General features: G+C 36.8%; 1 protein-coding gene across 11 annotated transcripts in view; it reads left to right on the forward strand.

Moving 5' to 3' along the window:
• The window catches only part of CASK (calcium/calmodulin dependent serine protein kinase), a 199,356-nt gene that overhangs the window by 167,615 nt on the left and 17,508 nt on the right, over window positions 1–14,233 (forward strand). For 4 of the 11 annotated variants that reach the window (XM_027883008.1, XM_027883100.1, XM_027883189.1 and 1 more), the window contains 5 exons: window positions 1,296–1,381; window positions 3,147–3,215; window positions 8,978–9,046; window positions 10,441–10,476; window positions 13,242–13,438. In XM_027883008.1, the coding sequence (XP_027738809.1) occupies window positions 1,296–1,381; window positions 3,147–3,215; window positions 8,978–9,046; window positions 10,441–10,476; window positions 13,242–13,438 (457 nt within the window). The remainder of the gene's footprint in view (window positions 1–1,295; window positions 1,382–3,146; window positions 3,216–8,977; window positions 9,047–10,440; window positions 10,477–13,241; window positions 13,439–14,233) is intronic. The other 7 variants (XM_027883523.1, XM_027883434.1, XM_027883614.1 and 4 more) reach the window with 3 other exon arrangements.

Below are 14,233 nucleotides of genomic sequence, written 5' to 3' on the forward strand. Positions count from 1 at the left end.
CAGATCAGCCCCTGTTGAATTGTTCAGAGTATTTAATTTGGCTGGACAAGTTACTCTTGAGAGTACTGAAAGTTTTTGTAAACTCTGGGCTCTCTCCTGTTGCACTGCCAAGGGAGCTTCTGTTCCATTGAAGAGAGACCAGTGGGAATCAGAGCAACAGAGCTTTTCAGGATTCTTCTCCTTGGTTCAGGCTGTGTTTGTGTTTATAAGACACACAGTTTGATTTCCTTATGTTTGTACCAGTTTTGCTTCCATGGTATTCTTTGGAAAAACAATTTTGGTTCAGAAAAAGAATTTCAAGGATTTTCCAGGATTGCAGTTGATTGGCCTTTTTTTCAGGTAATTTTCTATAGATATGTTTTAGGTTAGGAAATGTTTGCCGGTTCCTTATTTTCAGAGTAAGAATATTTATAATAGGTACAGGAATTGTATGTAGTACAGTATTTAGAAGAGTCTTTAAATCACACAGCAGAAAGAGTATATGTGAAGTAAATGGTCTTGTCATATTTCATTTTCTATTGAAAACCTCTTCTGGCTAATAATAAACCATGGAAGGGTTCCTGTGAGAACTGCTAGAGAATTAGGGGGGGGTTGAGCTACTTAGGTCAGAAATTATCATTCAAAAACCTCCTAGCTTGCTTCTGATCCTGAAGATAATTCATTTGCTGGTTCTCCCTGTTGAGCTTTTCTAGTGCCTTAGAGCCATGTTGTAGCATCCTATTCCCATTCCAGCTTCAGCAGGTCAGTTTATGACTTGCCTAAGCCAAGCAGGTGTTTGTTTCATCATCTGACACCAATCACTTGCATTCAGGCTTAAGTCAAGGGTACATACAGAAAATGCCTACTGGAACTATGGCAAATCAAAATCAGAGAAATAAAAAAATACAGAGGTCTGACAGATAAAATCAAGACTATGTGAAGAAGCCAAACTTCATTAAGTAATCATCTGATAAAATATTGTTTGAATATCTCTGTTGAAATTTCCAGCTGAAAAGTTCCTGGTGACTTTCTTTTCAATGGGTGGGGCTTTTGCAGTGTCCTTGTAAGGAACTGGTGTTTTACTCATGGACTTTATGGAGTGCCTGTGCATCTCTTGCAGGTGTATTCACTGCACTCTGAAAGACAGATTTATAACCTTTGGCAGCTAATACAAAGTCCTTTTCTGAATCTAACAAAAAAATTATTATGATGTTGTTTTATGTGTATGCCTTTGTGTGAATATTAGAACTGTCCTACAGTTATCTCGAATTGCAAAAGCATGTCTGAGATGATTGTGTGTTTTGTTTCCTCTGCAGGTACGCTACATGTAGGGGACGAAATCAGAGAAATAAACGGAATCAGTGTGGCAAATCAAACTGTAGAACAGCTACAAAAAATGCTTGTAAGTGCCTGAAATCTTTCCCATGTTCTCTATAAAAGTGCCTGTCTTATTTAGCCAAAACTTTTATGTAATTGTGTTCTGACTTAACTTTTTTCTTCTGTTCTTGATAGGCTACATAGACATGTAATGAAAGAGTTTATGTGTTCAGCTATTAAAGCCTTCTACAAGCTCTCCCCTGTTTTCAATAGTGACTTTTTTGAACCTTCTACCCTAGGCTGGTTCAGGTGTAAGTTTATTTATTCCATTTAGTCCCACAGAAAAGATCGTTCACACCCAGCCATTCCTGACAGATGTATGTCTAGCCAGCTCTTAGAAAAACTTGACTAATGGAGGTTCCCCAAACTCTCCAGACAACTGACCTTCACATATAACTCTTCTACATTTTACAAAGTTTTTCCCTGATGTGTCTGAGTTTTGTTCACTGAAACGCAGGAGTTTCTTCTCTTGTCTCTTGTAATCATAATTTCCCATAATACTGATTTCCTCCTATTACTCATCCCAAGTTAGTCTGTAAAGATCACAGAATCACAGAATAGTTTGGGTTGGAAGGGACCTTTAAAGGTCATGTAGCCAACCTCCCTTCAGTGAGCAGGGACATCTTCAGCTAGATCAGGTTGCTCAGTCATGCCCTTATTTGAAATGCTGAGTCTACACCAGGTAGACTCAAACCTTGCCTGGTTAAGCCTGAAAAATATCCAAGGACAGACATTTGACAGGACAGGTGCTTCTTGGGCACCCTGTTGCAGTGCTTATTTATCATTATAGGGAAAGTGTGTTCTTTACATGTAGCTGGAACTCACCCTTCTTTCAGTTTATAACTGCTGTGCTTGTGGTTATTGATGTCACAAAATTTAAAACGATATTTGGAACTCAGTCTGTCTTTTCCCAGGAAAACTCCATCTTGGCCCTTGCTGGTAGAGTCAGTTTGATATTCCATAACCCTTGTACATTTTTGTGCCTGCAACCTTAACCTTGGGATCTTGGATGGTATCCCTAATCCTTTTGCTGTGTCCAGAGCCATACAGACAAGCTTAAAGGGAGTCCAGGTAGATTGCATTTTTGAGGGGCACAGCAAGCCAACCAAAGAGAGAAGGAGTTAAAACTCTGAAATTACTTGAAGTCATTTCTGCCCAGATCAAGTCCTGCAGTTGTCAACCATGTCTGGCACTAATATTCAGATTGCTGATTAAGAAAATACGTTGCCACAATCTGCTGCCATTCTGCAGTTGCTACTTGTTATCAGTATTCTTACACTATAGTAAATGCAAACTAGCAGACTTTGTGTTCTGTTCTGATGAAAGTCTATTTTTGACATTTCTACCTTTCCTACTGTAACATGAAGCTTTCCAGAAACTGTGAATGCAGTTTTGCTATTTAACATGTATGAAAGGGAAGAAAATGTCACTTTAGTAGCAAAGTCTCATGACAGGATCACAGGGAATATAGCTACAAAGAAAAGACTGACTTGGAAGAAACCTACACATCTCTGTGTCTCTCACACTGAAATACAGTTGTGGGTTCTAGGCATTGAAAACCTGGTCAGGTGAACAAACTGATAATGTATTTTTATCCTTTAGATTAATGAGAGATGATTTAAATGTTTGTTTGTAGGTGAACTGTCAACTTAGCCGCAGCATTTAGCTTTTCTGAACGTTTACTTCAGGAAAACATGCTGCTGCTCTCTAACAGTGATGTTTTCCTTTTCAAGCAATAATGGTTTGGAGATTTTCTCTTCAGTGTCTGACAAGTGCCTCTCTCTTTGCAGAGGGAAATGCGTGGAAGTATTACCTTTAAGATTGTGCCAAGTTATCGCACGCAATCTTCATCCTGTGAGGTAATGAATTTAATGAGCCGTCCCGTTTCTCCCTCAGTCCTGTAACTAACTGCCTGCTGATGGCTGAATGTTACTGCTTTCTGGGAAATTGTTTCTGCCTGTCCTGTTAGATCACGCACACCAATTTTACAACAAAGATAACGGAACACGAGTAGGTCCCACCTACCTACTCAGCCCTGCCTTCATATTCATCTCATCAACACCTTAACTAACTCTTTACAGCCTATTTAAAAACAAAAAAAATAGGAAAGGGGATCCTCAACTCATGCACTTAGGAAGCCCCTTTAAAAAAAAAAAAAAAGGACCATTTAAACTCGTTCTTCAGGAAGTCTGTTAAAGTTCCTAAGCTGAGGAACAATCCTCCTGGTTTTTAGGCTTTAAAACATTATATTGCTGCTTTGGGCTGTTAAGGGTTAATTGAAGAACCTGTTTCTGTATAACCCCGTTGAGGTAAATTTGTGGTGGTTGTGTGTAACAGTTACATGTGGCTTAATATTATGTTTCCGTGAAAAGATGGTATATGTCATCACAGAAGGAAAACAGATTTGGAGTTGGTTCTTGTTGAACTGGAAAGTTGGTGGTGTGGTTTTTGCACAGCAATGTTTAATTCCCTTCTGCTCACAAAGTTGCGTTCCAGATTGCGACTGAAGGGAATTAAATTGTAGAAAATGGCTCCTTGAGAGCCACTGTTCCAATTTAAGCATACAGATGGCATATGCAGCATGTAGATGATGCCAGTCCCTCTGTGCCACATGTTTAACTGCGCAAACAGTTCCCAAATTAGAATTCCGAGAGTGAAATCACAACCCCTGTTGAAGTCAAGCACCTTATCTTAATTAGAGCTGTGATTTCACCCTAATTGTTTTTGTGTCTCAGCAGATGCTAGAATACACAGAAACTGCTACTGTGGTTGTCAGAACAATCTTTGCAAGGAAGAAATTACTGCTTTTTGGTTACCTTCTGTACTTCTAATAGAATTCAGCAAAACCTAAAAGGTTTTAGAGATAGAAGGTTTGACAGATTTTCTCATATGAGGCCAATTTTCTTAAAAGGTATAAACATGAAAGCAAAAGTTTTTCATGAAATGCAAAGTCTTTAAAAGAAATTAAATAGAAATTCGACAGTGTGCTGGCAAATTTATGTAGTGACTTCTGTGCTGTAAATAGAAATAATAATACAAGATATCTCACTTCCCAACGTTGGAACACAGAAAGTGGTGAAACTGCAGACCTGCTGGGAAGATTATTATTTGAAAAAACTCAGCATACAGCTCTAAATTAATACCATTAGGTGTCATTTTAGTAATAGCAGATCATCTCTTTTCCGTAGTTTGTGTCCTTAGGTTCTTCATGACTATTTATTTCACAGAAGAGTGGAAAATAGACTCTTACCTTTCTTTGGAAAAAAACAGCTAAACTAGAAGTGTGTGATCAAAGACGGGGGGGGGAAGAAAAAAAGGCATGTCTAATTATCAGACTTTGTGGCATTTAACATTCATTTGGTCAGAGTTGGCTGAGTCTGTTCCCTCTGCTCGGCCACACTATGCCTTTGGCTAGATTTTCAACTGCTAGAAGTGTCCACAAAAAGCCACCATTTTTACATCATCCCATTAAAGCACCACTAGGCCTTTGGTATTTTTTTCACAGAATGTTTCAGGATTGTGATTCAGGTGACGAATCAGATTCTTAACATCAATAAAGGCTGATAATCAATGTCAAACAGCATTGCTAAAACACAGAAAGCTTGCTTCTTGTGCCCTCCAGCAGGATAAATTGAGAGATATTTGGTCTTCACTAGTATAATCTTACTAGTTAAGGTATTTTTTGGCAGCATTTCAGTATATATTAATGGTTAGTTCCCCCCTCCCCTCAGTCATGGACTGGTGCTCATGGAGCACAGTTTTGTCAGCAGAGGAATATAAAACTGATGGAAACTAGGAGGGGTTGAGGCTCCTACTGTGGTCGTGTCATTGGGTGGCAAAACATTTTTGGTAATCTAGGATAAGAAAAAATAAATATTAGAATCAGAGGTGATATGCATTTTATTTAGAATCTGTCTTAGGCCCTTATATACAAAGCAGGGGGTGGGTTGAGATGTTATTTTTTTGAATAACAGAGATTTGAATTTCACTTGCAATATTTTTCTTCTTTTGTAGTCATTTAAAATTTAAATAAGTGTTTGTAGAGATGTTTTCTAAATATTAAGACAGCTCTGTATATTTAGGGAAGTCTTCTCTCTGTGCCATGTAATGGTACTTCAGGGTCACTAGGCAGTTTTTGAAACCTCAGCTGAATAATTTCAAGTTTCTTAGGCATTTGTGGCTTTTCCTGCTCCCATGCCTTCCATCCACTTTACCAGGCCTTCTATTTCATGGAGTTGAAACATAATACTTTTGGATTCTTTTGTGTAGAAATTTGATCAGCTGATCTAGTGTGAGATGACCTATTTGGTGTTTGGCTTGGCACATGACCTGAGTTAGCACAGATATCTATATAACACGTGGCCAGGATGTTGTGTTTTCTTCATCAGATACCCACAAAGTTGCAGACTTACATAAACATGGACTTAAGTAACCTTTGCAACATTCTTCCTAGGCCTGATGGCTGCCTAAGCTGTTTATATGCTTCAGTTTTATCCCACTGAGTAAGCATTTTGCTACATTTGCACTCTTACTTTCTACTGACAAGATACCCCAAGTAACTTTTTATAGTGTCAGATATGTGAGAATGGCAGTGTAAGGGAAGTACCTTTTTTTTTTTCTTTTTTGCTTTTTTTTTTTTTTTTTTAAATTCCTTATAAACATCCTTTACGTATCAGCTTGTCTTGGTGAAACACTTAAGCTGTTTCATTAAGAAGAAAAGCCTTTACATACATGAGATTTTAAAAGTCTGGTGGTAGTCACCGTGGATTTTTTTGCTTTAGTCTTACGTGGTTCCCATTAATGGTCAAACTGTAAGAATTTTTATATTCTTAAACCTTTTTTTTTTTTCATTTTTATTAATAATACTGCCAGAAATGTTGCTTCAGCAAAACTGATATGTAAATATATTTTCAGATTTTTGGAAAGTCTCATTGGTTTTTGTGTGGTTTTTATTTTGGGTGTGTTTTTTTATAGATCTGGCAACAATATCATTGATCCAGCTGTTCCTATCATATCTAGCAGACATAATTAACTTCTGCTATAGGTTTGCATCTCAAATGCATTGATTTATCATCCATAATCAACACCCAAGAACAAGGAGTCAAGAGGAAACTGGTTTTGCCATCATTTGGAAATAATTGTGGTTGTTTCCTCTGAGGCTCCAGCTGTGGTGCTTCAATGAACAGTGAGGATCCCAAAGACTTCTGTTTGTTACTTGGCTTGGGGCTGGACAAGTAGATGTCTAGACAGTCAAGTTTACTGAAACATGATGATAACCTTTCCACACTACTCAGAATCAATCACTGGATCCTCCAAGTGTTTTTCTATCCTCTAGAAAACTGGGGATTGTGCTGTTTTACTGGAGATACAACTCCCCAACAGAAGCTGAAGTTTTCCAGGCCAGCTCTAAGCATTCTACAAGAACATCTCTACTCATTGATTTGTCTCATTAGACGGTGCATAACACAGTTTTTTCTCCTTACTTTTGAGTCTGATAGTTTTTGAAAGAAAATCTTAATTTCCTGGTCCTTAGGAAATTAAGAATCTAAATGCCTTTGATTTGTGGCAGAACAGCCTAATTATGTAAAAACTGTACGTATGTTTCTTGGCTAGCTGGAAAGATTAATTTCTGACAGTACTGAAATCAGTAGCACTGAAAGTATCTATTTTTCTCAGTACGTTATGATGAAAATTTGCTTTGAATAATATTCTGTCTTCTGTTGAGAATTGTTGAAGGCATACAAATCAAAACATTCTCAAACCAAGAAAATTTCCTTCAAAGGGAGAAACCTTCAAGACAGTCCAGAAATAGTGGCATTCTCTGAATTTGTTTTTCCTTAAATGACTTGGGTGTTGGCATAACTTTCCAAAGCTTTCCCTCGCTTCCTTGCTAAACCACCACTGACAACAAATCATAACAAGCCATATTTAAGAAAGAAAAAGCTTACATTAATTTTTCATCTCTTACTTAAAGTGAGAAAATAGAAGAGACTAAATTGCAGAGTAAGCAGAAAATCTCGTTATAAAGCAAGGAAGTTGCTGCTGTTTTGGAAAAAAGTATCTCCTAGCTACTCCTTGATAAAGGTGATGCTGATAATCCCATACACTCAAAAAAAAGGGAATAATGATTCCTTTAGGCTTTTCTTTTTATATATAAATGTTTTTCAGTAACGAATAGCTTGTTTGCTCTCATTTGAGTGTTTTAAATTTGTTATACAGCCATGTAATTGTCAGGTGTGTTCAAATCAAAGCAAGGATCTACATAGACACATATGGAACTTTCTGTTCAGTCTTATCTAAGGAGTCCACAAAAAAGGTGCAGAAGTTCTGCATGAGTTTGCTGCACATCAAATGTACAGGCAGCAAGAGGGATAAAGTATTGCCTGTCATTTTAACTTTCCTTGATGCTTTAGAATAGCTATGAGTGCTATCACATAATTAGTATAAGTTTGAGAATATTGGTAGAAGAACTTTCCCTGATTAATGTTGCGTGAACAGTTTAGCTCCAGGTCTGTTTTTTAATTTGTTCACCAAGGGCACTTGTATTGAGAAAATGTGCCAGGGCTAACTTTGTTTGCTTTGAAAACTGCTTTAGCCCTTTTTGTCTGCTATCCCTGACATTATGCAGAATGACCAGGCATTCCTAAACCAACCTTTGACATGGAATATTATATTCCAAAATTCCTCTAGGGTAAAAGGTGGTGTTTGTGGTTTGTTGTTTTTTTTTTTTTTTTTTTTCACAATGTATGAGTGAATTATTTTATTTCTGGGAGAGATGGCTCAATTATCTGACCTTGTGGGATTAAGTACTATACAATCAAAATGGCATGTGGAAAAATTGCTCCCCAAGTTTCCTTTCCTTTGAAAAACACAGTCAGAAATTCCTGTTATCCTTGCTGTAGAATTTCCCAGTGTGCACCCTGTGTCTGCTGTCCCCTCACTGAAGTGTAGGAGCACACTGATAGTCTGAGTCAAGAGAAGTGGCTTTTCAAAGGTGCTGTATTTTGGCAAACTTTAGTACTTCTAAGCCCACAAGAATGTGGGAGGAAAAAACCCTCAGTGAGATGTAAAGTGGATGAAAAGGGAAAAGAGAAGATCCAGCTTCCTTCCCAGGTGTTATTTCAGTGTCTTTGGGGCACTGCAGAGAGGTTCATTTTGCTTGGCAGAGACTGATCAACACTGACAACCACCTCATAGATGAAAAAATATTTAGAAACATCTTTAAAATGGAATATGTGCCTCATTCTTTTCCAAAGTATTATTCAGCATCTAACTTTCAGGTACTTACCTTTAACAAAGACTGGTGTGTGACTAAGGGCCGGGAGCATTGTCAGCCACGTGAGATCTCAAAAGTCCCAGATATCTATCACTAATTAAAAAGCTGTTTGATTGCTAAGGCAACATAAAAATAGTTATTACCTCAGATACATCAAAATGTCAAACCTGAATCTTTAAACTGTGGAAAGTCTTTTCAGATTTACAGAGTTTGTAGGGTGGAAACTTTCACAGATGAAGCAGCTAAGAAAATGGTTATAAGGCTGTGGATGTAACTGTTCTTTGAAATATTTCTGTGTTCCTGTGATAGTGTTGTGTTGTTAATGAACCTTGTGTCTTATTTCAGAGAGATTCCCCCTCTACATCCAGACAGTCCCCAGCTAATGGTCATAGCAGCACTAACAATTCTGTTTCGGTAAGATTTCCAGTTCCACACAGAGAAACTGTGAAAGTTTTGTTGGTGCTCATCTGCCATTACTGTTATACTTATCGTGTGGTCAGTGGAAAATTTTGTCCTGGTGGTAGAACTGAGGTTATTACATATGTAACTCCCCATTTTCTTTTCTTTGTTTTTTTTTTTAAGGGTTTTTTCTGACATATTCTTCTCATTGAAAGCCATACAGTGAATTAAATGTTAATAACTGTACCGTGACACTTCAGTCATCCTTAAATCATTGTCAGCAGCTTCCTCAAAACTAAGCAGAGGTTTAAAGTGGAAGTTTTATTTCCACCCTGACCTTGGGAAGCAGTGTTTGAAGAAAGAATAACTGTGCAGTTGGTATATCCCAAGACACTCTAGATTCTTTTTTTGTTTGTTTAAGTTTTGTGTTTTGAGAGCCCTCTGGAACGTTTACTGGTTTCCGCTATCTGAGTTAAGGAATTGGTGTGCTCTCTGCTGTCGTGGTACGTGCACATACTGTGTGAAACATGAGCCTTGCCTGGATATGGAAAGCAAAAGGAAGTGGCTTTAAACTGCACTACAAACCAAGCTATAAACCATCACATCTTTAACACAAAGTACTTCTGTTTTGTTTGTATTCAGGTAGAAAGGTGCTGTCAATCTCCTGGGTTGGTTTTCTTTTTCCAAAGTATATTAACGTTAAAATTCATGTTGTTTATCATTTGTCATTGTTTGGACCAATGTTGTAACTACACACAAGTTCCTTCAGTGAGTGCTGTCAATCTCTTGAGTTCACAGGACTAGCTAAAAACAAACAAACCAAAAAAAATTACAAAACTAAGTAACAAAACTACTAAAAAAACCCCTGCAACTTAGAAATTATTTGCCACGAGGTAAAGTGCTTGTTAATTAGTAGAATGAAAAATAATTGTGTGGATGAAAAATTTAAGAAATTTTTGGGAACTAAATTGAATTTGTAAAATTATTGGTAGTTATAATCTTAATTCTCAGCACAATTAATCACATTATACATTTTTAATAATAAGGTTTTTAATATTTATAATGGCCTCTTTCTCTTTTAAAAGCAAGATTTAAGTGGGAAAGGCATTCACATAAAGAGCCTCTTTCACTTGGTGGTGCTTTTGTGTTGAAGATGCTGAATTATTTATTAAAAAGCACATTCTTTATCTGCTTAAACTTTTTATCTGCTTTCTTCAGCTTGCTGCTAAACAGCCTGGGTTTGATTTCTTTAAGAAAAAAAAAGTATTTCTAAACATGGGTCAATGCTTTATACTTTTGTCTAACTTATCATTTTACTGTTATGTAGTATAAATCACTAACAAATGGTGTTGTGTACCCTTAAAAAGTAAAATGAAAATTTCTTCTCCTGGGTTGACTTTATTCTACAGGACTTGCCATCGACAACACAACCAAAAGGACGACAGGTGAATAGAAATCCTCCATGGGAATTTTTGTAAACTTAGTTGCTAGTAAACATCCCTGCTTATCATTTCCCCACTCATATTCTGTATGTGCTGAACTAAAACATTTAAGCTTGGAAAATTTGTTCCATTTTTTTTCATTTTTCGTTTTAACTCATTTATTCGTGGCTAATTCAAAGTAGCTTTTTTTTTTTTTCATATGTCCTTATGTGTGAGAGTTACAAATTCATTGTAAATTTAACAATGGGGATTTTGTTTTAGTTCAGAGTGCATTAATAGACTTACTGTTGTGCAGTGACCTGTGCAGGTTTTTATCCTGGAGGAAAGCTCAAATTTGTATTTTAGCTGAAATGGGGACTAGTAGGACAAGTGTCTAATACTCTAAAACATTGTTCTGACAAAGATTCTAAAGCTTAAGTTGGTCTACAATTATTAATATTATCCAAACTCTTCAAAGAAAAACATTAAGGACAGTTTCTGTTAAGGTTTGATAAGTCTGAAGAATAGCTTCTTAAATTTTAGTCCTAAGACCCAGATTCAGTAACCTCCTTTAACTTTGTTACCTTGACCTGATGGTGGTACATCACAGACCAAAGATCATCCCTCACCAGAGTATTCCAAGAAAGCCCTCAAGGGCTCTGCAGAGGATTCCCTATCATTCTCCTTACAATTTTAAAATTTTTTGCTTTTTTTACTGCAGCCTCCAAATGAACACACACTGTCAAGTGATTTGTGATTCATCTTCAGTAACTGCTCCAGTTATATAAAGTCTTTCCAGAATCTACCTCTGAATCTCTGTGTACTCAGCCTCTTTCCCTACCAAGAATTTTGATAACAGCTCTTGCAATTCCATTCAAAAAGCCAATTAACGATGTTATCTCTTGTCTTTGAAAATCTTTTTGTGCTGCTGTCTGATTGAGACGGCTGGAATATCTGTTACAAGAATGGATTGCTCTCACTTCATTTCCCACTTTTAAAGTTTTACAGCTGTTATTCTTTCAACCTTCTGTTGTCTTCTGAAGTTTCCAGCTGGAAGGGCTCCATGAAAGACATTCCAAGCTGTTGCATTAGGTTCTCGTAGGGTATTTTGTTCAAGGCAGTATCAAAGTAGTGATGTTTCTCATACTCACACCATTTATAATTACCTGATTCTTTTACGAGTCTTTTCCCACTGAACCAGCATATTTTTTCTGGCAGTTTTTCAGCCTTGAGGACACTGAGGGCTTGGATAGCAGAAACATTTTTATCTGTGAGGAAGTCTGTAATGTTCCATGAGCTGCCACTGTGTGGTGGATGATGGCTCAAACTGGAGCAGCGACTTGAAAAGCAAGGAAGTTCAAGATGCTAAAAATAATACTGATGATTCTAGACCTATATTAGATAAGATTGAGGCAAAATAAAGGATTGGTTCAATATTTATTGCTTCATGGAAAACAGATTACTAAATAAACATGATTGGTTTCAAAATATCCTGTTTCTCAGGTAATTAAAGGAAATTGGGTCATTTGTCTAAACTCACACTCTCAATGCACAGCAGAACAAGGGTCAGATTGAGTACATTAAAAATTGAGTTCTGTATTGATATTATCATCTGATGTTTTCACTGTAAACCAATAAAAATGCATCAGATACAAGATAGAAGTGATTAGCCATTTTAATTTATTCGTGTGCTGGGTTGCAGATTGGATTACTGCAGGACTTCTTTAAGGGCCATGAATAGTTCTAAAGCTGCATTTGGAGCAGCTATTTTTGGAGCTAAATTTGAGCAAAGTTGAAAAGTAATTGTTACAGTTTATACAAAGAGTATTACTTTGCAATGTAATTGTTAGAGTTTTTTAAATCTAGTGAGTTTTTAGTAAGAAAATCAGCAGTATTTGTATACAAAGCTGCCTGAAATGCTGTAGGGTGATGTTTGCAGTTCATATACTGTGGAAATTACCCATCTAAGGCATGACATTTAATTTCAATTTCAAGATAATTTGGCTGCATCAAGGCTGTAATTAGCAACCAAAACCGGAGATCACTTTTATTTTTATTTTCTAGGGTTGAGACCTCACTAACACACAAAGAAAGGATTGGTATATTATTTTAAATTATGAAGTCAGAATCTGAATTCTTTCTGTTAATGTTTGTTAGAGAATAACTTGCTCAAATCATCAACTTCATTTATAAAGGAGTAGACTTTTGCTGAAAAGCCCATGCAGAGAATTCTCAGATTCCTCCCACTTAACTGTGTGATAAGTGCAATATTAAATTCCTATTTAATGTTTTTAAAATATTTTTTTAAATGTCTTATATCTTAAACATTTTTAGCCTAAATGCTAAAGATCACTAAGGTAGCCTAAGTCCTTTATACTGTCCAATAAAATGTTCTGTCTTACAAGTTTTCAAAACATAGAGTGGGACTTTGGCTGGAAAGTACAGTTGTACAAGTTGTAAACTGCTGGCTTATAGTCTGTGATGATTTGTGATAATTGATATTAATTTGAGGGACTCTATCAGTTTATTACCTTTTTGCTGTTCATATTTAGCAGTATGTAGGGGCCACGAGCTTTCACAACAACATCAGATGTCTCCATCATTTGCGGGGGGGGCTGTTCTGTTTCATTTCCAACTACCACTTCTGCTTTTGCCATTCTGTTTCTTCCTGTGCTTGTTGCAACCAGTATGTGTAGCTGCATTCACAGCTCAGATTATCACCTGTTCCTCTTGATACCATACCAGTAATAATATTGTAGTGTCTTTTACAAACTCTTTTTTTTATATAGATATATGTAAGAGCACAATTTGAATATGATCCAGCAAAGGATGACCTCATTCCTTGCAAAGAAGCCGGCATCAGATTCCGAGTTGGTGACATTATCCAAATCATTAGCAAAGACGATCATAACTGGTGGCAGGGTAAACTTGAGAACTCCAAAAATGGTACTGCAGGTCTTATTCCTTCTCCTGAACTTCAAGAATGGTATGACTTAAGTTTTCTATTAAAAATGAATTCAGCTTTGCTTTTGTTTCTGTCTCTCATGCTCTTCGTTTTTGTGTAGCTAGTTTTTTTAATTTTTTTTCTTTTTTTAAAAAAAGCTTCTTGCCTCAGTTTGTGTGGTATTGTGGGTTTTTTTCTTGTATATGTGTATCAGTAGAGTAACATGCAGTATCATAGATGTGGTTACATTAGAAAAATAAACACCTGTGTTAGTAAACATTGTGCTTTCTAGTATACTATAGGACATTGTTTATATTAGAGGGTCAAATGAACTTCTCTTTCAGCTTATAAACAGTGTTTTCATTAGTACTGCACGTAGTGCAGGAATAAGGTTTTAGCAGGATGTCAAGCAGAAAGGTCATTGAGGGAATTGGTGTTTCTCTTTCCTCTTCGTTTTTCATGTGAAAGTCAAAAATCAGGACAAAATCACAGTGCAAAGGTTCCTGAATGGCATATTCAGTGAACAGCAATGCCCACCGAGTGCCACAAAAACAATGCAGAGCCTTTAAACAACCTCTTGCAGAAGCTGTTTAGTAAAACTGCTAAAAGCATCAGCACAAATTCTGGCAAGCAAGTCCTGGGCCATGAAAGTTTTGGCCATAACTCAGTATGGATACTCTAGCCCAAAATATTTCATACAGAATCTGCTACATAAAAGAGTTGGGGTGCTGTAAAGGGTTAACAGCACCTGTGCCACCTGGACCAGCAAAGGTGTAAATCACAGAATCACAGAACCAAGTAGGTTGGAAAAGACCTCTGAGATCATCAAGTCCAACC

This window comes from Empidonax traillii, unplaced genomic scaffold (genome assembly GCF_003031625.1).
Source record: "Empidonax traillii isolate 1590-97213 ecotype Southwest subspecies unplaced genomic scaffold, ASM303162v1 scaffold1:size7828297, whole genome shotgun sequence".
NCBI lineage: Eukaryota > Metazoa > Chordata > Aves > Passeriformes > Tyrannidae > Empidonax > Empidonax traillii.